The 23,498-nt window shown below is 54.7% G+C and overlaps 3 protein-coding genes across 6 annotated transcripts; 1 reads left to right on the forward strand and 2 right to left on the reverse strand.

The window, feature by feature from the left end:
* Positions 1-1,706: 1,706 nt before the first annotated feature.
* LOC138818715 (histone acetyltransferase KAT5) lies at positions 1,707-11,258 on the forward strand. 4 transcript variants are annotated; one of them, XM_070009771.1, is made up of 14 exons: positions 1,707-1,863; positions 1,963-2,029; positions 2,339-2,407; positions 2,498-2,634; positions 2,924-3,079; positions 3,169-3,243; positions 3,339-3,413; positions 3,938-4,186; positions 4,263-4,352; positions 7,152-7,292; positions 7,371-7,464; positions 10,261-10,420; positions 10,532-10,613; positions 10,708-11,258. In XM_070009771.1, exons 1-14 carry the CDS (start codon positions 1,852-1,854, stop codon positions 10,840-10,842), a joined length of 1,542 nt encoding a protein of 513 aa, XP_069865872.1. In that variant the 5' UTR covers positions 1,707-1,851; the 3' UTR covers positions 10,843-11,258. The 4 variants fall into 4 exon arrangements, with proteins under 4 accessions (XP_069865872.1, XP_069865874.1, XP_069865871.1 ...); XM_070009773.1 differs by lacking the exon at positions 2,924-3,079 and having other exon boundaries at positions 1,715-1,863; XM_070009770.1 differs by having other exon boundaries at positions 1,837-2,029.
* Positions 11,259-11,331: 73 nt separating this feature from the next.
* LOC138818716 (ribonuclease H2 subunit C-like) lies at positions 11,332-12,417 on the reverse strand. The gene is made up of 4 exons (XM_070009774.1): positions 12,246-12,417; positions 11,893-12,071; positions 11,700-11,819; positions 11,332-11,456 (listed from the first exon to the last, which is right to left on the reverse strand). Exons 1-4 carry the CDS (start codon positions 12,415-12,417, stop codon positions 11,430-11,432), a joined length of 498 nt encoding a protein of 165 aa, XP_069865875.1. The 3' UTR covers positions 11,332-11,429.
* Positions 12,418-18,695: 6,278 nt separating this feature from the next.
* On the reverse strand, positions 18,696-21,947 carry LOC138818596 (AP-5 complex subunit beta-1-like). The gene is made up of 2 exons (XM_070009554.1): positions 21,367-21,947; positions 18,696-21,286 (listed from the first exon to the last, which is right to left on the reverse strand). Exons 1-2 carry the CDS (start codon positions 21,514-21,516, stop codon positions 18,818-18,820), a joined length of 2,619 nt encoding a protein of 872 aa, XP_069865655.1. The 5' UTR covers positions 21,517-21,947; the 3' UTR covers positions 18,696-18,817.
* Between the last annotated feature and the right edge of the window lie 1,551 nt (positions 21,948-23,498).

Raw genomic sequence — 23,498 nt, forward strand, 5'->3', positions numbered from 1 at the left:
AGCTGGAAGTGGTGCTGTGACTCAAGTGGTAGAGCGCTAGCCTTGAGCTAAAGAGCTGAGGGACAGCACCCAAGCCCAGTTTAGGCCCCACCACCAACAAAAAAGAAAAAAAAAATCTCACAAACTTTCTGGGCTGGGCTGGCTTTGTAACAGGACCCTCAGAGATCAGCCTGGGTAGCTAGGATTACAGATTCAAGTCATCAATACCTAGCCAGTCTCAGGAAATTTTCTTTTTTGTGTGTGCCTGTCCTGGGCCTTGAACTCAGGTCCTGGGTGCTGTCACTGAGCATTCTACCATACAGCCACAGGTCCAACTTCAGCTTTCTCTGGTGCGGACTTTGTGCCCGGGCTGACTCCTAACCAAGATCCTCATAGCTCAGCCTCCTGTGCAGCTAGGATCACAGGTGTGATCCCGCACCCCGTCTCTATTTTGTCGGTCATGGGGCTTGAACTCTGGGCCCTGGTGCTGTCGCTCAGCTTTTCAGCTCCAGGCAAGTGCTCTACCACTTGAGCTACCGCGCTACTTCTTTTTTTTTTGGGTCCGGTCGTGGAGCCTGAACTCTGGGCCTGGGTGCTGTCCCTCAGCTCTTCAGCTCAAGGCTAGCGCTCTACCACTTGAGCCACAGTGCCACTTCCGGCTTTTTTCTTTTTATGTGGTGCTGAGGAATCGAACCCAGGGCCTCAGGCATGCAAGGCAAGCACTCTACCAGTGAGCCACATTCCTAGCCCTACAGCGCTACTTCTTGTTTTCTGGTGGTTAATTGGAGATAAGAGTCTCACAGATGTTCCTGCCTGGGCTGGCTTTGATCTCAGCCTCCTTAGTACCTAGGATTACATTCAAGAGGCACCAGTGCCCAGCTTCTATGAATTTTTTTTATTTATTGATTTGTCGGTTGTGGGGCCTGAACTCTAGGCCTGGGCGCTGTCCTTCAGCTCTTCTGCCCAAAGCTAGTACCCTACCACTTGAGCCACAGCGCCACTTCTGGCTTTATTTTTTGCTTATGTTAGTGCTGAGGAATCGAACCCAGATCCTCACGCATGTGAGGCAACACTCCACCACTGAGCCACCTTCCCAGCCCATGTATTATTTTTGTTTTTTATTTTATGTCAGTCATGGGGCTTGAACACTGGGCTTGGGCGCTGTCCCTGCGCTCTTCAAGAGCTCAAGGCGAGCGCTCTACCGCTTGAGCTACAGCGCCACTTCCGGTTTTCGAGTGGTTTATTGGAGATGAGTCTCACGGACTTTCCTGCCCGGTTGGCTTTGAACCGCGATCCTCAGAACTCAGCCTCCTGAGTGGCTAGGAATAGGTTCACCATGTATTGTTTTTAAGACGAGAAAAATCAACGTACAAAACAAGGTTGGGAATCTTCCTGGAGTCCCCAGTCCCACGCCATCAAGTCTACAGGCCTAGCAAGGAATTCAAGCCCTACCAATCGCTAGGACTCCACCAGCTTCCAAGAGTCACTTCCCGCCCTCCAGGCCCACCGCAGGCACCGCACAGGCGGCTCACTCCGCAGCCGGCCGCCTCACTTGGAGGGGCCAGCGCGCCGACACCGGGCAATCGCCAGCTCCACGTGACCAGCGCCGCCACACGTGACCGACGTCGCGCCCGGTGGGCGTCACGTGACCGAATCAAGTCGTCTGCACAATGTAGGAATTTCCCCCGAGGGCAGGCCGGACATTTCGACTCCCCCATTCTCCTGCCAGCCACCTCCCGCTTGCAACAGGGCCGGGGAGTCTCTCAAATGTTGTCTTCTAGAGTGGCGTCAGGAGGCCCCGGCCCGCCGTGCAGTGAGTCCCGGAAGTGACGTCTCCCAGAGGGGCCGGAAGTGGCAGTGGAGGGAGGGAAGATGGCGGAGGTGGTGAGTCCGGTGCCTGGGGCGGGGCGGAGGGAGCCAGGGGAGGTGGGTAGAGCCCGAGGCCCCCCAGTAGCCGACCCTGGCGCCCCGCTGTCTCCCCAGGGGGAGATAATCGAGGGTTGCCGCCTACCCGTGCTGCGGCGGAACCAGGACAACGAAGATGAGTGGCGTGAGTGACGTAGAGGGGCGGGGCCAAGGAACCCGAGGCGCGGGGCGGGAGGGAGTCCTCGGAACCCCTGGGAGAGGGAGGAGCCTCTGGAATCCTGGGGCGGGCGGGCGTGAGTGCTCCGGAGGGCGTGGCTCCGAGGTGGACCGGGCGGGGCCAGGATCTGGGGTGGCACTTCGTTCCTGGAGGGGGCTTGGGCCAGAGCTTCCAAGTGCTGGAGTAGTAGGTTCAGACGTGGGGGTTGGGCTCGGGTTGTAGAAAGGTGGAGCCTCATAGCCTGGTCTGAGACCCCTGTTTGTGTTGTTCCCATAGCCCTGGCAGAGATCCTAAGCGTGAAGGACATCAGTGGCCGGAAGCTTTTCTACGTCCATTATATTGACTGTGAGTTCTGGGTCTGGGTGGGATGGGGCTGCTGGGTAGGGTGAGGGGCAGCCTCTGGCATTCCCTCCTGAGCCACTCCCACTGCTGCAGTCAACAAACGTCTGGATGAATGGGTGACCCATGAGCGGCTGGACCTAAAGAAGATCCAGTTCCCCAAGAAAGAGGCCAAGACCCCAACCAAGAACGGACTTCCTGGGTCCCGCCCCGGCTCTCCAGAGAGAGAGGTGGTGAGTAGGTCCCCCACTTCCCCTCTTCTCTGATGCCTCTTCCTTCTCTCATCTCTTGGCCTTAGGGGCTGGATGGGCAGGAGGAGGCGGCACACTCCCACCTTGACTATAGCTTGCAAAGGACGGGGCCAAATTGCAGATGTAGTTTCCAGAGTCCAGTGATTATTACTGAGTCCTTGAGAAAGCATTGGGTGGGGTTTGATCACTCCATGATGAGGGGCCCCTCCTCCCCTTCGCCATCCCACCACCATCCCCACCCCAGAGGAAGACCCTGGACCTATCTCTACAGCCGGCCTCCGCCCAGGCCAGCGGGAAGACCTTGCCAATCCCGGTCCAGATCACACTCCGCTTCAACCTGCCTAAGGAGCGGGAGGCCATTCCCGGTGGTGAGCCCGACCAGCCGCTCTCCTCCAGCTCCTGCCTGCAACCCAACCACCGCTCAACGGTACCCTCAGCAATTCCAGGGACCTTGCTTTCTTCTCAGGTCCCACCTTCTCTACCTTCTGACCCACCTTTTTTGGTTTCTCTCTGCAGAAACGGAAGGTGGAGGTGGTTTCACCAGCAACGCCAGTGCCTAACGAGACAGCCCCAGCTTCAGTGTTTCCTCAGGTGAGTCCCCTCAATCACCTCATCTTCCTTTCTGCTCTCTGGCAGCCTCCTTCAGGCTCATCTCACAGCCACTCCTTCTTTTACCATCTCTGCAGAATGGATCAGCCCGCAGGGCAGTGGCAGCTCAGCCTGGACGGAAGCGGAAGTCAAATTGCTTGGGCACTGATGAGGTGTGTCTACGGAGCAGTGGATGAGGGAAGCTGGGGTGCAAAGTCTAATCACTGTCAAGTTTAAAACTAAACAAAGCGGGCTGGGAAGGTGGCTCAGTGGTAGAGTGCTTGCCTTGCATGCATGAGGCCCTGGGTTCGATTCCTCAGCAGAAAAAGACAAAGTGGCGCTGTGGCTCAAGTGGTAGAGCGCTAGCCTTGAGCTGAAGAGCTGAGGGACCGCGCCCAGGCCCAGAGTTCAGGCTCCACGACTGACAAAAAAAATAAAAAAAACAAAAAAAGGGTATTGGGTAGTGACGGTAGGATTGGAAATGTGGCAGAGCATGGTTCAGACTGGCTCTTGCATAATCTTTTCCGAATGACCAGTTTTTCAGCTTTGTTTTCCTTATTTTGGAAGGTGAGGCTTATGGTACTTTCCCCATAGCGGCCATTAGGCTTGCAGGAAGAAGCTTGCACAGGACTGGGAGTTACAATGTTCTTGCTAAGCTGTCTCCTTTAATCTGGACTCTTCCACTGGCCCCTGGTAGGACTCTCAGGACAGCTCAGATGGAATACCATCAGCACCACGCATGACTGGTAGTTTGGTGTCAGACCGGAGTCACGACGACATTGTCACCCGGATGAAGAACATAGAGTGTATCGAGCTGGGCCGACACCGCCTCAAGCCGTGGTACTTCTCCCCGTACCCACAGGAGCTCACCACATTGCCTGTCCTGTACCTGTGCGAATTCTGCCTCAAATACGGCCGTAGCCTCAAGTGTCTGCAGCGCCACTTGGTATGAAGGGTCCCAGGAGGCTTCCCTCACAGCATCCCCACACCAGCCTCTGCCCCTGACCTCCTCTCTTCCTCAGACCAAGTGTGACCTGCGGCACCCTCCAGGCAATGAGATTTACCGCAAAGGCACCATCTCCTTCTTTGAGATTGATGGGCGGAAAAACAAGGTCAGTGAGTGAGGATAGTGGGACCTGGTATAAGCCAAGTGAGCAACTGAAGATTCAGCCTGTTTTTATTGAATTCCTGCCATAAGGCAGATGGTGGGGGATACAGATGACCAAGAGTTAGACTTCTCTGAGAGTCATAGCTGAAATAGATATTAAGACCTGGTGCTTCATGCCTGTAATCCTGGCTACTCAGGGGGCTGCGATTAGAGGATCATGATTGGTTGGAAGCTAGCCTGGGCAGGAAAGTCTGTGAGATTCTTATCTCTAATTCAACATAAAGCCAGAAGGGGAGGTGTGGCTCAAGTGGTATAGACTTTCAGCCTTGAGTGAAAAAGCCAAGTGAGAATATGAGGCCAAGGGTTCAAGCCCTGGTACTGACACACATACTCAATAAGTGCCAGCTACTGCCATCCTGTTTTGAGAAGTCATGAACGAAGGGCAGATTAGCAGAGTTTAGAAAAAGTAATCATCAAGGCTTCACGAGTGTCCTTGAGCCTGGATGTGAAGGAGAAAGTAAGGAAATTCTAATCATTGGGTTCTTAAGGCATGCACAGACCTCCGGGATACTGTGTGAAAGGCAATGGTCACTATGGCTAAAAGGGAAAGCATAGAGAGTAAGGCAAGGTAAGGGACAGTTCAGGTCAATGGGGAAAGATGGGCCACAAGATTGACTGGGATCTGCCCTGGTGAGAAATCTGGTTAAGTGTGGACCTGGGCATTCATGGATATGCCCAGTACGTACAAGCTGGCTACTCAGGAAGTGGAGTCAGGAAGACTGAAAGTTTGAGGCCAGGGGCTGGGAAGGTGGCTCAGTGGTAGAGTACTTGCCTTGCATGCCTGAGGTCCTGGGTTCGATTCCTCAGCACCACATAAGCAAAAAGAAAAAAGCGGTAAGTGGCGCTGTGGCTCAAGTGGTAGAGTGCTAGCCTTGAGCTGAAGAGTTGAGGGACAGTTCCCAGGCCCAGAGTTCAGGCCCCAGGACCGGACAAAAAAGAAAAAAGAAAGTTTGAGGCCAGCCTCAAGTTCACAAGATTCTGTCTCAGAAACAAAATATAAACAAGGGCTGGGAAGGTGGCTCAGTGGTAGAGCTCTTGCCTTGCGTGCATGAGTCCCTGGGTTCGATTCCTCAGCACCACATAAGCAAAATGAAAAAAGCCAGAAGTGGTGCTGTGGCTCAAGTGGTAGAGCGCTAGCCTTGAGCTGAAGAGCTGAGGGACAGCTCCCAGGCCGAGTTCAGGCCCCACGACCGGACCCCTCCCAAAAAAAAATAAAAAATAAAAGGGCTGGTGGCATGGCTGTCTAACACACTCAAAGGTCTTGGGTTTAATCACCAATATGGGGGGGAGGCAGCTGTGTCTGAAATTCCTCTTGATACCACGGATATAAAGCAGCCAGATTATTTGTCATTCTGGGGGATCACCCAAAACTGTTATTTTGTTCCAAGTATATAGGATAGTGGCTTAATTTTCAAGATGAATGACTGTGAGCTAAAACCATAGGATTTTGACTTGCCAGATGGGCAGAGTTTCAGTCTTGAGACTTGGTAGGAGTCTGACTTATTTGTGGTTTGTTTTGTTTTGCAGTCCTGGGGTTTGAACTCAGTGCCTGGGCACTGTTCCTGAGCTTCTTTTTGGCTCAAAGTTAACACTCTACCTTGAGCCACAGCACCACCTCTGGCTTTTTCTGTTTATGTGATACTGAGGAATCAAACCCAGGGCTTCATGCATGCTAGGCAAACACTTTACCACTGAGCCACCTTCCCAGCCCCTGACTTCTTCAAAAGTTAAAAAAATTAAAAATTAAAAAATCAGAGGCCAGGCACTGGTGGCTCATACCTGTAATCCTACCTATTCAGGAGGCTGAGATCTGAGGATCATAGTTCAAAGCCAGCCTGGGCAGGGAAGTTTATGAGGCCCATCTCCAGTTAACCACCAAAAAACCAGAAGTGGTGCTGTGGCTCAAGTGGCAGAGCATTCCCCTTGAGATGAAGAGCTGATGGACAGTACCCAAGCCCAGAGTTCAAGCCTCATGACCAGCAACAACAACAGAAAAAAACAGCAGAGAGCGTCCAGTGCCAATGGCTCATGCCTATAATTCTAGCTACTCAGAGGGCTGAGATATGAGGACTACAGTCCACAGCCAACCCATAGAGTCCCTGTGAGAGGGGCTGGCAAGGTGGCTCAGTGGTAGAGCGCTTGCCTTGCATGCATGAGGCCCTGGGTTCAATTCCTCAGCACCACATAACCAAAAAGAAAAAAAGCCGGAAGTGGCCCTGTGGCTCAAGTAGTAGAGCGCTAGCCTTGAGCTGAAGAGCTGAGGGACAACGCCCAGGACCAGAGTTCAGGCCCTACAACCGGACCCAAAAAAACAAAACAAAACAAAAAAAACAGTCCATGAGACTTTTACCTCCAGTAAACCACCCAAAAGCAGGAAGTGGAGCTGTGGCTCAAATGCAAGAGTGTTAGCGTTCAGCAAAATAAGCTCAGGAACAGCACCCAGGCCTGTGGCTTGATTAAAACAAAAGAAAGTCAGCAGATGGCTGTGGAGTCCCCCAGATCAGGCTTAGGCAGAAGTAACGGGGGGGGGGGGGGGGGCAGAGGAAACATGCATGTCTTATAAGTGACTAGACATCAGTATGGAACTGGTATGTGGACTCCCAGACGCTGAAAAATGGCCCTGCCTAAATAAGTGACAGTGATCGGACTGGTGGAGTAGGTGAAACCCCAGGAAGCAACTGCCATCACCTATCCACCCTGGTCATAGCTCCCCAAAGTAATGACAGACCTTTTTCCTTTGCAGAGTTACTCCCAGAACCTGTGTCTTTTAGCCAAGTGTTTCCTTGACCACAAGACCCTGTACTATGACACAGACCCCTTCCTCTTCTACGTGATGACAGAGTATGACTGCAAGGGCTTTCACATCGTGGGCTACTTCTCCAAGGTCAGCTATCACCTAGACTGTCCCTCAGTCCTACCAGAGTCAGGCCCCTTCCCTTATTAACCTGTACCTCTCTTCCAGGAGAAGGAGTCCACAGAAGACTATAATGTGGCCTGCATCTTGACCCTGCCTCCTTACCAGCGCCGGGGCTATGGCAAATTGCTGATTGAGTTCAGTGAGTATGCATGCTGCCAGCCAGGTCTAGAGGGACAGAGAGGCCCAGGCCCAGAACAAATACACCCTCACCTGTTTCACAGACAGGCCAGGTTGCTGACATTCTCAGCCCTGGTAGTATAGCCCAATCACCATAGGAACTGGCTAAAAATAGAGGTGGGATTCAACTAAGGTCTCTCCCCTGCTGGAGTAGGTTCTCAACCCCTACTACTTTTTGGCTAGTTTTCTAAGCACCACTCAACTTTTTCCAAACTGGGCTCATCTGCCTGGAGCCCTTAAGAACTTACTCATCTGGCTGGGCTTATTCCATGATACAAGTTATTGGCCAAGGACCCATGGTTCATATCTCCAGGACTCTTGCAGGTAGTAGATGTTTAGAAGGCTGTTAATACAAGGCCCAGCATATCTGTAATCTCAGCTACTTGGGAGGTGAAGGGGAGGGAGGACTTGGTTCAAGGTTGGTCCATGCAAAAATTGATTGAGATCCTATCTTAAGCCTTGTAGAGGCATGCACCTAAAATCTCAGCTACATGGGAGGCAAAGGTAGGACTGCCGTCCAAGGCAGTAAGTGGGAATACTCTTTCTGAAAAATAAAGCAAAAAAGGGCTGAAGGCATAGCTCTAATGGCAGACCACCTGCCTAGCAAGTATAAGGCTATGTGTTCAGACACCAGCACCACCAAAAAAAAAAAGGGCATAGAAAAAGTCTTGATCAAGTTACCAATTATAAGATGGACTTGGGCTGTTCCTTTTGTTGTTCCATCTTTTTTTTTTTTTTTTGGGTCCGGTCATGGGGCCTGAACTCTGGGCCTGGGCGCTGTCCCTCAGCTCTTCAGCTCAAGGCTAGCCCTTTACCACTTGAGCTACAGTGCCACTTCCGGCTTTTTCTGCTTATGTGATGCTGAGGAATCAAACCCAGGGCCTCATGCATGCGAGGCAAGAGCTCTACTACTGAGCCACCTTCCCAGCCCCCCAAGTAAATCTTGAAGCCCAGGAGGGATGCTTTCTTTTTTTTTTTTTTTTTTTGTCGGTCGTGGGGCTTGAACTCTGGGCCTGGGCGTTGTCCCTTAGCTCTTCAGCTCAAGGCGAGCACTCTACCACTTGAGCTACAGCGCCACTTCCGGTTTTCTGGTGGTTTTATTGGAGATAGGAGTCTCACGGTCTCTCCTGCCCGGGCTGGCTTTGAACCGTGATCCTCAGATCTCAGCCTCCTGAGTAGCTAGGATTACAGGCGTGAGCCACCAGCGCCCGGCAGGAGGGATGCTTTCTAGCCCCACTTCACCCCCCATTCATCTCAGCACTCTCCAAAGTGCTGGAATATCCACGTTCTGACCTAGGAGTCAGAATTCTTAGCTGTTTGCCCAGTGAAGACACTGATCTGACCTGACCAAGATCATAGTCCACTTGAGAAATTTTTTATTGATCAAATGGTATACCCAAACGGGTCACATCTGTGGCAAACTCAGCTTGGTAGAACATGTAGAGGAATACACAAAAAAGTCAAGACTTGGGGCTGGGAAGGTGGCTCAGTGGTAGAGCGCTTGCCTTGCATGCATGAGGCCCTGGGTTCAATTCCTCAGCACCACATAACCAAAAAGAAAAAAAGCCGGAAGTGGCGCTGTGGCTCAAGTGGTAGAGCGCTAGCCTTGAGCTGAAGAGCTGAGGGACAGCGCCCAGGCCCAGAGTTCAGAAAAAAGTCAAGTCAAGACTTTTGTGGGGGTGGACTCTGTCCAACAGGGCACCTCAAAGCACAATTCCACATAGCTCACAAGGTGGATGTTCCCTGGGAGGGGCTGTGATGGTGAATATGGCCTTAGTGGATCTGTGAGGACCACATGCAGTGGGGATCCAGCAGAGCTGAGTAAGAAACCACTGTGCCCTCTTCCCCTTCTTGCTTCCTCTCTCGACACCAGCCTCTTGGTCTGTCTTACCACAGGATGCTTGGGTCAAGTCACAGTAGACTGGGAAGAGGGTAAGACTGATGATAGGTAGCAAGGGTGGAAAAGCAGAAAGCTCCAAGGTTCACCATGAGGCCAGTTAGGCTGCAGGTGAGGAAGGGCTTCTGTGGTAAGTTAGAGACATACCAGAGCCATAGCAAAAAATTAAAGGTCCCTGTGGAAAAGCAGTGAAGCCACTCAGCTCTACAAAGCCTTTGGATCTCACCAGAATCTATCTGGCAGTGCCCAGTAGTTAGCCCAAATAGGCAGAAGCTGCTGTGAAGTTCCAGGTCACTTACTTGGTTTTGTGTAATGACCTTCCCTGAGATGGGAAGCATCCAGATGTGCTTTCCTACCCTCACAACCACATCTTAGATCAGCTGACACTCCCAGGGTCACAGCTGGGGGACTGATTTCACCAATTCAGGCATCCTCGGGACGGGGCACAGATGATGGCTGGCCTCACCTCCCCCCCCCCCCCATCCCTTAAACAGGATATAAGGGAACGAAAAGCAAAGGAAAATTGGTGATATTTTTCTCTCCATAAGCCTTTGTATCTGCATTCTCCCAGTTTATGTATAAGCCTTCGCTGGCTTCTGAGCACCCCTGGATTGCAGCTGCTGCTTGGTGCCTTCAATTCCTCATCTGCTCAGCTTGCAGATGAAGAGTGAATGCCTACTTGACCTTTCTGAGGAAAGGTATGAGATAGAGCAGAAAAGCCACATAACCCAAGGTTGCAAGTGCCAGACATGATGACTAGGATGAGAAATAGCCTAACTCTGCAGCTGCTACTGTTGTGTGGTTGCCTGTGTGCACACTTGTGACTACTCACCCACCCTCTCCTGCTCCACAATGCTTCAGGCTATGAACTCTCCAAAGTGGAAGGGAAGACAGGGACCCCTGAGAAGCCCCTTTCGGATCTTGGCCTCCTATCCTACAGAAGTTACTGGTCCCAGACCATTTTGGAGATCTTGATGGGGCTGAAGTCAGAGAGTGGGGAGAGGCCACAGATCACCATCAAGTGAGTTTGGCTTTGTACCTGGGCAATGCATGGCATGATGTCTGTCCCTGGGAGTCCTGGGGACAGATGAGGGCCCTCAGAGAAGCTGACCTTTGCCCCCTTCTCCCCCAGTGAGATCAGTGAAATCACAAGCATCAAGAAAGAGGATGTCATATCCACCCTGCAGTACCTCAACCTCATCAATTACTACAAGGTAGGAGGCATGCCAGGGAGGTAAGCCAGAGGGTGTAGGTTGTAGGCCCTGTGTGGCTATGGCTGATTATCTGCTGGGCCCATCTCCTATCCAGGGACAGTACATCCTGACTTTGTCAGAAGACATCGTGGATGGGCATGAGCGAGCTATGCTCAAGAGGCTCCTTCGAATTGACTCCAAGTGTCTGCATTTCACTCCCAAGGACTGGAGCAAGAGAGGAAAGTGGTGACCAGGCATTGCCCATCACAGCACCACGACAGCTGTCAGAAACAGGACTGGCAGCCTATTCTGCCCCTAGCAGGGCTCCCAAGAGGCACACCAAGGAAGAGAAGGCAGCCAAGGGAGACAGGGCTGAGGACAGTTCCAGAAGACAGGCCTGGGAGGGGCCGGGATCAAGGCGAGCTCAGGGCTAAGCTAGTTCCAAGGACAACTGGCCACATGCCCAGGCCTGCTCTGAACCAGAGACCAGAGGAAGCTAAGCAGCTGTGTACAGTAATATGGGACAGGGGACACTGTACAGAGGGTTGGTGATTGTAAAAATTTCTTTTGTAAAGTAGGAGCTGGGGGTGGGATGGATGCTGGCTGCAAAATCTGGCCTCCCTTGCTCTAATTGCCCCCAGCAATAAATTGTCTCTATAGGCCAGAGCCACCAAAGAGTTCTTGTGGAAGAAGGAACCAAGCTGGCTTTGGGACACCAATGTGCCCACAGACTCACAGGTGCTGTGAAGAGGCTGTTTATTGGGAGAACATAATCAGTGGCTTCAAAGTGAAGTGAAGTTACTGGTGTGAACAGATCTGTAGCTTTCAAGCTGTTTCTCAGTCCTCAGGCACCTGTGCGTGAATCTGCAACGGGAAGTCGCCTCCACTGTAGTAAATTCTAAGATTCGAGAGCCTACTAGCCAGGAAGGAGCTATACTCAGAACGTCACCCCCTTTTAACGGCCGAGGAGCACGTGGGAGACAGCTGTGCTTCCCACCCTTCCCTGTCTCATCCCATGGTGTTTCAGCGATAAGGCCCCAAATCCACTAGGGACAAGATTCCGGGAGGGGGACAGGCCTGGGAGGAAGAGGTCCCCGTTTTACTCACCGCTGCAGCGAGGTCGGGCCAAGCCAGCGCCCCATGAACTTTGGCATCTGGGCCAGGGGTGGTCTCCAAGCCCCACAGGGTGAAGCGGCTGAAACTGCCAGTGGCTCCGATAAAGCGGTCCTGGAAAGGGGCCCACTCAGCACTGGAACTGCTGCTCCTCCCGCACCCCGGCCTCCCCTGTCCCTTGGCTCACGAAGTCCCGCTCCAGCGGCTCCTGCTCTTCCTCTCCGCCGTTCTTCAGGCTCTCCGCGAAGTCCTGTTTCCTCAGCCCGTCACCCTTTCCCTCGGTCACCATCACGTATCCAGCGAGGCCAGTGGGCACGGCCACCTCCTCGCCCCGGAGGCTGCGGCCCCGGAACGACACCTGGAGTCCTGCCGGAGGGAGGACCGGGTCCCCGATCAGGCCAGCCAGGTACACAAGCTCTGCGGGAGAGCGCGCCCGCTCGCCCGCTCGCCCGCTCGAACGAACCACGATACCCAGGAGCCCTCGCGGCGCCCGCGACGAGCGCAAAGACTGCTGGGAGCAGGAGTGGACCAGTGGCTCACCGTCAGGGCCTTGACGGATGGCAGGCGTGAAGAACCGCTCCACTGGCGCGGGCCGGTTCGCCAGGACTTCGCAGGGCAGGAGGTGTAGCGTGACCGGGGCTGCGTCCCGCAGAGTAGCGGGGCGTAGGTGGACGCGCTGCCTTCCAGCGATTGTAGGGTCGCTGCTCTCCATCACCTGACGCTCCCTGGCAGAAGCCAAAGCTGGCGGGTAAAGCACGCAGGGTGTGTCGGGAGGCTGGGGCCATGGCGCGAACTCTCATGGGAAATGTAGTCCGGAAGGCCGGGCAATGTCGCGCAGCCTCGTGGGAAGTGTAGTCTTCCGAAAAGGCCCGCTTCCCTAGTGGCAAGTTCCTGCATTTCCCTGTAACAATAAAAAACAAAGACAGACAAACAAAAAACCGCTTTGTAAAAAGCTGTTGCGAAGAGTGCCCTTTTTATATCGGCAGGAAGATAGGTTATTTTTTAGTTTAATAGGGTCACCAACGCTTTTCTCACATTTACTTAAGCTATTTTACTTGTTGTCTTGCAAACCTGTATACAAGAAAAACTTTTCTGGGGGCTGGGAATGTGGCTTAGTGGTAGAATGGTAGAGCGCTTGTCTCGCATGCATGAAGCCCTCGGTTCGGTTCCTCAGCATCACATACACAGAAAAAGCCAGAAGTGGTGCTGTGGCTCAAGTAGTAGAGTGCTAGCCTTCAGCACAGAGAGGCTCAAAGAGTTCAAGCTCCAGGACTGGCAAAGAGGAGTGGGGGGAGGGAGAGAGAGAGAGATTTTTATTACTTTACAGAAAAAAATTTTTTTGGGGGGGAGGGGTCCGGTCGTGGGGCCTGAACTCTGGGCCTGGGCGCTGTCCCTCAGCTCTTCAGCTCAAGGCTAGCGCTCTACCACTTGAGTCACAGTGCCACTTCCGGCTTTTTTCTTTTTTGCTTATGTGGTGCTGAGGAATTGAACCCAGGGCCTCAGGCATGCAAGGCAAGCGCTCTACCACTGAGCCAACTTCCCAGCCCCAGAAAACTTATTTTTTGTAGTCAGATTTTATCAGCCATTTTTATTTTTTGCAATACCTTTTGAACTTCATATTCCTTCAGATACCCAACATGCATACTTTGTCAAGTTTTTCCTTAAATCAAACATGTAAAGGCCGAGTGTCAGTGACTCATGCCTGTAATCCTAACTACTCAGCAGGCTGAGATCTGAAAATTGGAGTTTGAAGGCAGCTTGGGCAGAAAAGTCTTTAAGAGAGTCTTATCTCCAATAAACTACTCAAAAAAGCCCATGCTGACAATGTGGCTTAGCAGTAGAGTGCTTGCCTCGCATGCATGAAGCCCTGGGTTCAGTTCCTCAGTACCACATACACAGAAAAAGCTGGAAGGGGCTCAAGTGCCATCCTTGAGCAAAAAAAGCTCAGGGACAGTGCCCAGGCCCAGAATTCAAGCCCCAGGACTCTCAAAAAAAAAAAAAGTTTTCCTTCAGTAGTACCTTATTTCTTTAATTGTTACAGCGTCCATCTAGTCTTCTGTCCTTCAAGTTAAGATTTGTTGATTTGTTAGGGTATTTCATGACAGGGTGGGCACTAGTGGCTCATGCTTGTAATCCTAGCTACTGAGAGAACTGAGATCTGAGGATCATGGTTCAAAACTAGTGTAGGCAGGAAAGTCCTTGAGACTCATCTCCAATTTAACCACCAAAAGGCCAGAAGTGGAGCTATGGCTCAAATGGTAGAGTACTACCTTTGGGCACAAAAGCTCAGAGACAGTGCCCAGGCCCTGAGTTCAAGCCTCAGAATCAGCATCAGAAAAAAAGAGAGTATGTGGTAGAGCAAACCTGTTCATCCCTTTATACAAAAAAGAGGGATAATGTGAGAGCCTGAAAATCCAAGCTGTGAGACCCTGAAAGGATTGGGAGTGTGAAAGGCCTTTTCCCAATGTACTCTGAGAACGTTGAGTTTCTTGGAAATACATCTGTCCTAGCTTAATGGGAATTCAGATTTCTATCCTGGCTGTGGTCTAACTCCATGCTGGGGGTAGATTAAGGTTTATGCAAATTGTAAGCTGTTTACTCTTCTCTCGGAATGAGGTGGTCACCTACCACTTGTATACAAAAATATTGTCACGTTGAAGTTTATACCTTACTTTCTGCACATGCTGCCCTATACAAGACCAATGAAAACCTTGGTGAATGGAACCTTGGGATCTGAAGATGGTGGAAGGCTATAGGTCCTCTGGTACCCCAAACCTCAATTCTAAGGACTAGTCTCCGTTATTGCCTTGCTCCCAGTCCCGGTGGGTTGCAACAGGAGAAGATAGGGCTCTGGTCTCATTACCTCCTTTGAGTAACACATTCAATGATCTAACAACCTCCTACTGGTCCCACTTCCCGGGAGGTTCCACTTCCCAGGAGCACTGCCCTGAAGGGCCAAGCACTGCCCTGGGGTCCACACCTTTTTGGATGTGCTGAGGGTTGAACTAAGCTACACTCCGGCTTGGGGGACAATGCTTAAGATCCAGACTATATAAAGATGTTTGAATTCAGGATCTCTCACTTTGCTGGCAGGTGCTCCACCACTTGAGCCATGCCTCGGGCACTAACATGCATTTAAGGCACACTAAGCTGTGTCGTTTTTGTTTTTTTTTTTGGGGGGGGGTCCGGTCGTGGGGCCTGAACTCTGGGCCTGGGTGCTGTCCCTCAGCTCTTCAGCTCAAGGCTAGCGCTCTACCACTTGAGCCACAGCACCACTTAAGGCTTTTTTTCTTTTTGCTTATGTGGTGCTGAGGAATCGAACCCAGGGCCTCAGGCATGCAAGGCAAGCGCTCTACCACTGAGCCACCTTCCCAGCCCCTAAGCTGTGTCTTTTTATGGTTTGATAGTTCATTCCTTTTTTGGTACCGAATAATAGTCAATTGTTTAGATGTGCCATTTGCTTACAGAGAGAAATCTTGATTGCTGCTAAGGTTGGGCAATTATGAGTAAATCTGTTATTGGCATACATGTAAAAGTTTTTATATGGACATAAGCTTTCAAGTTGTTTGAGTAAATATCAAAGAGTACCATTGCTGGATCATATAGTAGGAGTGTTTGGTTTTGTAAGAAACTGACAAATTAGCTTCCCAAGTGCCTACCTTCCACTTTCCAGCCAGCCTGAGAGTTCCTGTTGCTCCACATACTTGTTAGCATTTGATGGTGTCAGTGTTTTAGATTCTGGTCATTCTAATAGGTGTAGGGGTGATACCCGACTTTGCTTGTACTGGCCTTAAACTCAGTATTCTCCCTTCCTGCCTTCCATGTGCTACCACTTCCTGCTTGCTCTTTGTATTATCCTTATATCAAGAAATCTTGCTATAAATACCTATTCATCCTACAAATTTTGCTGGGATTCTGTTGTTTGTAGTATTTGGGCTGAACTCAGGCCCCTGGCACTTTCTAGAAGGCACTCTACCACTTAAGTCATGCCTCCAGATCTCTGTGTTTATCATTTCACTTGATAATCGCCCAATTCAGAGAGGAGGAGAGCTGCCGGGTCCCCCTATATCACACAGGCTGGCCTCACACCTACCCACTTACCCGAGTCCTGAAATTACAGATGTGTTCCAGAAACATAACCCATAAAATTAAGTAGTGTTTCCTTGGTTTTCAGTGAACTTTCTTAGAAACCATCAAACCCAGAAATAATCATTGAAACGCCAATTTATAGCCTATTGGTGAGAATCATAGGTCATAACCTTGGACATCCAACTGGTAGGTGAAGACTGGCAGTCTTACAGGACTGAGTCTATAGCCTGTTTTGGTGGAGAAGCTAGAGGTCACCTGGTGTCCAGCACTGGAAGAGTGGATGGATAAAATGATGTATTAGTGGGCAAACACATGGGACAAGAAGATGACTGAATTGTTATATGGAGCAGTTAGCTTTTTTGTTTTCTTGTTTCTTTTTTTGTGCTGGTCTTAGGGCTTGTACTCAGAGCCTGGGTACTGTCCCTGAGCTTCTTTTGCTCAAAGCTAGCACTCCACCACTTAAGCCTCAGTGCCACTTCTGGCTTTTTCTGAGTAGTTTATTTGAGGTAAGAGTCTCATGGGCTTTCCTGCCTCCACTGGCTTCCAACCCTGATCTTCAGACCTCAGCCTCCTTGAGTAGCTAGGATTACAGGTGTGAGCCACCAGGGTCTGGCTGTCCCCAAGTTTTTGTGCTTAAGGCTAGTGTTCCATCACTTGAGCCACAACTCCACTTCTGGCGTTTTTGGTGTTTAATGGATCATAGTCTCACAGACGGTCCTGCTCTAGCTGTTTTTGAACTGCGATCTTCAGATCTCAGCCTCCTGCCTAGCTAGAATCTGTCCTTTGTGGCAGAGGCCCAAACTTGACAGTTCAACAAAAGCAACAAGTCTCTGGCTTTGTGGGGGTTGAGAGGCAGTGACACCAGTCCATCCCCATCCCAGGGTGCAGGTCCAGCTTCCTGGTGCTGAGAGGACAGCACTGCACACAGGGCAGTGTGTTCCAATAGTCCTAGTGGTAGTAGCCCAGAAGCCGACCTTTCCAGCCTTCCCCAGGGCTTGGCACAGATGGCTCACACCTATAATCCTAAGTATTCAGGAGACTGAAATCTGAGGATCATGGCTCAAACCTAGCTTGGGCAAGAAAATTCATAAGACTCTTAGCTCCAATAAACTACCAAAAATATCTGGAAGTGGATGTGTGGCTCAAATGGTAAAACAACATAAGCTCATGGATGAGCTGGGAATGTGGCTTAGTGGTAGAGTGCTTGCCTAGCACACATAAAGCCCTGGGTTCGATTCCTCAGTACTACATAAACAGAAAAGGTGGTGCTGTGGCTCAAGTGGTAGAGTGCTAGCCTTGAGCAAAAGAAGCTCAGGGACAGTGCCCAGGATCTGAGTTCAAGCCCCAGGACTGGCAAAAAGAAAAAAGCTCAAGGACAGCAACTAGGCCCTGAGTTCAAGCCCCAGGACCAGCAAAAATATATAAGAAAGTGCCCGTGGTTTTGTCTTCCATCCTTTCTGCTGAAAATAGCTGGAGACGTTGTTTCCTGAACTGCCTGCTTTCTGATTTGGTAATGGCTTGCCAGTGACAGAGTAAGTTAGTTCTACAACTTGAGCTTAAAACTGGCCTTGCACTTTGACCTATAACCACTTCCACTGGTTCTGCCCCTTCTTTCCTCTCCTAGTCTGTCCCAGCCAAGAGAGCAAGACTGGCTCATAAGAAACCTGAGGGTTGGGAGCCCAGCGGCTCCAGAAGAGGCCCTTCCTCCAGGAGGGCTCAAGCCCAAGGTCATTCTCCCACTCAGCACTGCTGGCTGTGGTGTCCAAGGCATCCTGGGGTCTCGTGTGGCCCCTGAAGACTGTGTTCCATGTGTGGGCAGGGAAAGCCACTACAGGATGACAACATGCAACTCCCAATCAGCTGGTGATCTTGGTCAACCTCTTTGGCTTACAGGTTTCCTCATCTGTGAGGCCCTGAAAGCAGCTACAAGGTTGACACTAAGCAACATACCTGAAAATATTGGCTGGGCACTAGCAGCCATAGCTAGCCTCCATATAAGGGACTAAGTTATTCTTTTTTTTTTTTTTTTTTTTGTCGGTCGTGGGGCTTGAACTCTGGGCCTGGGCGCTGTCCCTCAGCTCTTCAGCTCAAGGCCAGCGCTCTACCACTTGAGCTACAGCGCCACTTCCGGTTTTCTGGTGGTTTATTGGAGATAGGAGTCTCACGGTCTCTCCTGTCCGGGCTGGCTTTGAACCGAGATCCTCAGATCTCAGCCTCCTGTGTAGCTAGGATTACAGGCGTGAGCCACCAGCGCCCGGCGGGACTAAGTTATTCTAATGCAAGAAGAGACCTAAGCATAGACTGGGTTTCTGGGGAGGTGGCTGAGGCTAGGAGAAGCCAGCTTGATTTTAGCACAGATCACCCCCACCCCCATTCTGCCCCAAACCCTTCCTGGCAGGCTCCACTCAGCACAGTATGAGGAGCTGCTGATTCAGGCTGCCAGTCTGCCATCCCATGGGGCTGGGCAAGTTGGAAGACAGCACCCCCAGATAAGGAAGCCCATGCTGCCGCTTCCCTCCTGTGTTGCTGAGTGGTCTTAGCGCATGCCCTCCAGAGATTCTGGACACAGCCTGAGCAGGAAGGAACTAGGGAGCCTGCATTTTTTGGGTTTCATCTACAACTTCTTTCTTTGTGTGCCAGTTCTGGAACTTCAGCTCGGCCTAGATGCTATTCCACGGCTAGCTCCATTGTCTATCTTTTTTTTGCTGGTAAACTAGAAAGACTTTCTGCCTGGGCTGGCTTCGAAACTCAATCCTCAGATCTCAGCCTCCTGAGTAGCAAGGATTACACTCATGAGCAACCAATGCCCAGCATTAGTCTGAAACTTTCTTGGGGCCTAGGATCCCACCTTAGTGAGCCTGTTCCTATCCAGGGTTCAAGAGTAAACAAGCCCAATGAAGGTTACTGGCAGTTACAAGTTTTTATGGAACAGGAGCTCCAGAAGCATGGCCTCTTTGTAGCCCAGCTAAGGTCAGTCCCTACAAAGACCATAGTCCTGCTCCACATGAGCTCCTGGGGCTCACTCAGCAGGCTGAAAGCCCACGGAGGTAGTCACCAGCCAGTGGCAGCACAGCCCAGTCATCTGTCCGCAGAGCCACGGGCACTCCATCCCCCCGGGCCATCTCCAGCCGCAGCAGCAGCATGGAGTCCGGAGGCAGCCGGACAGCTATGTGGTAGCTGGTGGGAGGCTGTGCCACCACTACAAAGGGCCCTAGGTGGCGGGCCACCAAAGTCTCCAGGCTCTGTGGCCCAAGTGGGCACCACACACGGCTTTCTGCACCCTTTGGTAGGCAAGAGTCCCAGAGCTCCTCAAAGAAGTTCGATTCAGCCCCCTTGGGGGCCTGGGGGAAAGGCAGAAAGAGGTCAGCGAAGCTCACTGCCAGGGGTGGCAGGCAGGCGTGGCAGGTGAGGCCAGCAGGTGTAGTGAACAGGGCCTGGACATCCAGCTGTGCAGGGGCTGGGCATCGAGGCTGCAGGGACAGGGACAGAGGGTGGGCGGGGCGGCCAGGACACAGGCAGGGCACGTGGATGGCCTCCAAGGGACCATAGAGCTGTCCTTCCACATGGAAGCGCAGCTCCAGGGAATAGACAGGCTCCAGCGTCTCCACCTGGAGCTGGAGCACTGGGAATGGGCCTTTTGCCCTCTGAGGCCCCAGGCTCAGCTGAATTGGGGCCGGGGTCTCCTGTACCATCAGTGTTGCTGTAAAGCCCTGGTTCTCAGCCACCAGGGATGAGGCCAGTGCAGGCACAGCAAGGGAGGGGCCCAGTGCCATTCCCAACTTGGGCCCTGCCAGGTGGGCTAAAAGGATGTAGTACAGACGGGCGTGATCCCTCCCATCAGGGTCCTCTAGCTGTCTGGCCAACACCTGCAGCAAATCCGCCAGGCCAGCACCTGCGCTTGTCTGCAGCAAGACCCGGCAGACCCCCAGCAGAGCCTGCTGCAGGCCCCAGTCAGTGCAGTGAGCGGCTGCAGCCTTCAGGAAGCTGAGGGTGGCGTTCTGAGCATCCCCTCCTGCCACCTTCGCCAGCACGTGCAGATGCCAGCGAAGAGCTTCATCCCTGACTGGCCTGGACACCACTTCCTGCCTCAGCACCTGTCTGAGGGGCTCCCTGAGTTCAGGCCCCAACTGATCCAACAAGTCCACAAAGTGGGGCGCAAGCACAGGCCGAGCTTGGTAAAGTTGAGCCAGTCCATGGATCAAGGGTGTTACCACTGCGGGTTGCTTGGCCAGGCAGCTGGCAACCAGGTAGGAGGCCTGGAAACAGAGAATGGCCAGTGCGCGGGGTCCACCCTCCAGAGCTGCCCTCTGCCGCAAGCCAGCCAGCAGCTCCTCCAGGTACCGCTGTGGGCTCTGGACTCGGCCTTTCTCCTCGTCCTCGTCTTCAGCACAGCATAGGCACAGCAAATGCAGGCGGGCCAGGAGGGCCATCGGCTCATGCAGGAGGCTGGGCATGAGGCTGCCGCACAGCTGGGGTCCCAGCAGCAGCGGGGCAGCCTCCTCCCCCTCCGGGCCCAGCGGCCAGTTCTCAGGGAAGGTCAGGATACAGTGCAGGTAGAAGAGATGTGTGGGTTGGGGTAGGGATGGGTGCTGGGCTGCCAGGGTGAGCCGGTGGAGCAGCAGGGCCTCATCCTGGGCAGTGAACAGCGCCTCACCAAAAGCTGCCTTGAGAGCCAGAATAGAGTGCAGCAGGGTCAGCTGCGCTGTTCCCAGCAGGCGAACCAGTTGTGGCTTGAAGAGCACTGGTGGCTGAGTCCGCAGACCTCGCAGGGCCCAGCCCAGAAGCCACAGAAGCTGGGCCTGGGCCACAGGAGTGAGCAGGTAGGAAGCGTCCAGCAGCTGGGCCACAGTGGCTCTCAGCTCCTGGGTGTCTTCGGAGCTGGGTTCTCCCTCTGCAGAGCCCTGCGCCCCTTCAGCTGTCGGCCAGCAGGGTGCCTGGGGCTGAAGGCGGGCATCTCCTTTGGCCAGTGTCCAGTCCCAGGCGCTGCCCCCGGAGGAGACCCCTGCCAGCAGCAGACTGTGCAGTCCAGCCCCAGACCTGCCGCGGACCAGCAGCGTGTGGCGCAGCGCCAGCGCCAGCAGCAGGCTGAGGGGCTGCACGGGACCCCCTTGCCCCAGCAGGCTCCGCAGTGGCCCAAGGCTGCCCCCCAGCAGCCCAGGCTGGCAGCTCTCCAGCTCGCGAAGGCACTCGCACGCCGTGGCCTGCAGGGGGCGCTGTTCCGAGGCGGGGCCAAAGCTTCGCCCGACATCCCGGCCGGAGGCCAGGCCGAGCAGTAGGGGCAGGAGCCGGCCGGAAGCTCCCGAGCTGGGGCCCAGGGCGCCGCCTGCCACCAGGACGGTGGTAGTGGCCAGCAACAGGGGCCGTCGGAGGGCTGAGGGTCGCGGGGGCAGGAGAACGAGGGTGTCCAACAGGGAGGTGGCGGCCGCCTCTGCCGCAGGGGCGTCAGGCCACAGCTGGGCCGGGTACTCCAAGCTCAGGGCCAGCAGGGAAACCTGGGGTGGAGGATTGAGGAGGTGAAAGGCCTGGAGACGAGGTTCCGCGGGGTGACGGGCAGGGGCCGCGCGGGGCCTACCTTAGTCGGCTCGCTCAGCTTCTCGCTCCTCAGGTCACTCAGCAGGTCACGACCCAGGTGCTCGCCCTCGGCCCCGGCCAGGAAGGCGGCAGGGCTGGCTCGGAAGGCCCCCAGGCGCTGGGCCCAGGCATCCCGGCTCTGGGGCCCCATGGCGGGGCTCGCCGCCCAGCGGGGGGAGCGGCGGCCGCCAGGGGGCGCCCCGGGGCCGCTGTCACCGGGACCACCTGGACGAGCCCGGCGGGGGCCTCGCCCCGGCGCCCAGCCCAGCCGGGAGGTCACGGGTTGACACGGCGGGAGCGCCGGCGATCCGGGCGGGCGCGTGCCCAGAGCTCGCGGGGCCGCCCGACCGCCCGTCCGCGCCGGCCCCGAGCCCACAGAGCAGCCGCCCGCGGTAACGGGCCGGCCTCTCACCGGCTGACTCACCGCTGCGGGCGCCGGGCCGGCCGGGCCGGCTCCTTCCGGGAGGGCGGGCCCGCGGCGTGGGGCGGGGTGCCCGGCGCGTGGGCGGCGGGGACCGGGCAGGCCCGGGGCGGGGCGTAACGGGGCGCCGCCTGCCCCGCCCGCCGCCCGGCAGGTGTGGGCTCGCCGGTTTCGCTGAGGCTGAGTAACTGTCCGCCGCGCAGGCCTCCTTCCCCGAAACCGCCGCAGGCACGCGCAGGGGCGGTGGAGCGGGGTAGGCCGGGCTTCCCGACCGGGGCCCGGATCCCAGCCCCTCGGGCGCACAGCGGCCCGGGCGGGTCACGAAGGCCGTCAGCGCGCCCCCCGCCGGCCGCCGGGCGCACTGCGTGCGGCGCGCGGGTCCTCCGGCCGCCGCCGGGGGGCGCGCGAGGCGCGGGCGCCGCGGGAAGAGCGTGCGGCCGCCGCCGAACCGGTCCGACCGGCGCCGCGGAGCGCTGCTTCGCGTCCCCGACGCCAGCCCGGCCCCCAGCCCGTCCGGATTGGGGGCGAGGAGACGGCCTGATCGCGGGGTAGTAGCTGCTGACCTTTGCCCGAGGTCGGCAGGGGTCCCGCGGGCGGGCTGGCGTCAAGCCTGAGGGGCAGGGCCCTGAGCCCAAGGGAAGCGGGAAGACAACGGGATCCAGGGCCCGGTGGACCGCAGGGCCAGCAGCGGGAGCCCAGGCCCGCACCCAACACGGGAGCCAAGGCCGGGCGACCTGAGACCTGGGGCCAAGCAGGCCCTGAACCCAGCACCTGAATCCAGGCCTCGGAAGATCCTGGCTGTTATGGGTGACCTGAGGCTCAGCAAGCAAGCAGGGGCCCGGGCCGCGGGCGCCCCACTGACCGCTGGTTTCTAAGACACAGAACCTCAGGCGTCCGGACCTCACCAGCCTGACGCCTCTGGCTCTAATGAGCCGCTTTGAAGATGAAACGCTTGAGCCCCTATGCCAGCCGCGGCCAACCTGCCTCTGCTTCCTCCAGGCTGCCCCAAACCCTCCCGCCCCCTCGTGCTGCGGCTGCACATGGGAGCGGTGGGTAAAAGGCTGGAAAGGAGGTGTCTGTCTGCCCAGGGAGGGGCAGGTGGGGTGTGAGGGATGGAGACAGGATGCCATCGGGAGGGACAGGTCTAGCCAGAAGGCCTGGTCCCGGTTCCCCGGCTCTGGCTCCACAGCTGACTCACAGGCGACAGCCCCACACCACTTCCCTCTAGATGCCTCAGTTTCCCCATCTATAAAATGGGAGTGATGACTCCTGCCCAAAGGGCTGTGGGGTGGGGCGCCTGGCTAATTAAACCTAAGATGAAAGAGGCCAGGATGAGAGCAGCCCTGGGAGGCTGCTGGCGTGGAGCCTGTCTGGTTTCCCTGTCTGGGGGAAGGCGGGGGGAGACGATAACTGCATGGCTGTCTCACCACTTGCCAGGGCCCGGAACCATTATTAAGGCTGGCCTCTCTTCTGAGGGTCAGGGAGGCCAACCCTGGCTCTGGCCCAGCCTCTGACAGCATGGCCTCTGTCAACCTCCTTCTCCTCTTCCTTGGGGCTTTGTGACCCCAGGTGGTTTCCAGAACCATGACAGGCACAGCCTCACGGATGCTGGGGTACCCGGTGGGAGAGCAGAAGCAGCCATTGGCACCAAGCCCCAGGGCTCCTAAGAGGTGGAGCTGCCTTTCTTTAAAAAGCCCCTGACACACACCTGC

Source organism: Dipodomys merriami, unplaced genomic scaffold, assembly GCF_024711535.1.
Source record: "Dipodomys merriami isolate MVZ:Mamm:240054 unplaced genomic scaffold, mDipMer1.0.p SCAF_78, whole genome shotgun sequence".
Lineage (NCBI taxonomy): Eukaryota > Metazoa > Chordata > Mammalia > Rodentia > Heteromyidae > Dipodomys > Dipodomys merriami.

Bases quoted from the DNA above. Each gene is read 5' to 3' on its own strand.
- LOC138818715 (XM_070009770.1), top strand. From the start codon at position 1,852: ATGGCGGAGGTGGTGAGTCCGGTGCCTGGGGCGGGGCGGAGGGAGCCA. The intron at 4,187-4,262 runs GTATGAAGGGTC...TCTCTTCCTCAG, and splicing joins AGTGTCTGCAGCGCCACTTG to ACCAAGTGTGACCTGCGGCA. The intron at 7,293-7,370 runs GTCAGCTATCAC...CCTCTCTTCCAG, and splicing joins TCGTGGGCTACTTCTCCAAG to GAGAAGGAGTCCACAGAAGA.
- LOC138818716 (XM_070009774.1), bottom strand. From the start codon at position 12,417: ATGGAGAGCAGCGACCCTACAATCGCTGGAAGGCAGCGCGTCCACCTA. The intron at 11,820-11,892 runs GTGAGCCAAGGG...GCCCCTTTCCAG, and splicing joins AGCCGCTGGAGCGGGACTTC to GACCGCTTTATCGGAGCCAC. The intron at 11,457-11,699 runs GTGAGTAAAACG...TTCCCGTTGCAG, and splicing joins GGCCCGACCTCGCTGCAGCG to ATTCACGCACAGGTGCCTGA.
- LOC138818596 (XM_070009554.1), bottom strand. From the start codon at position 21,516: ATGGGGCCCCAGAGCCGGGATGCCTGGGCCCAGCGCCTGGGGGCCTTC. The intron at 21,287-21,366 runs GTAGGCCCCGCG...CCTCCACCCCAG, and splicing joins AGCTGAGCGAGCCGACTAAG to GTTTCCCTGCTGGCCCTGAG.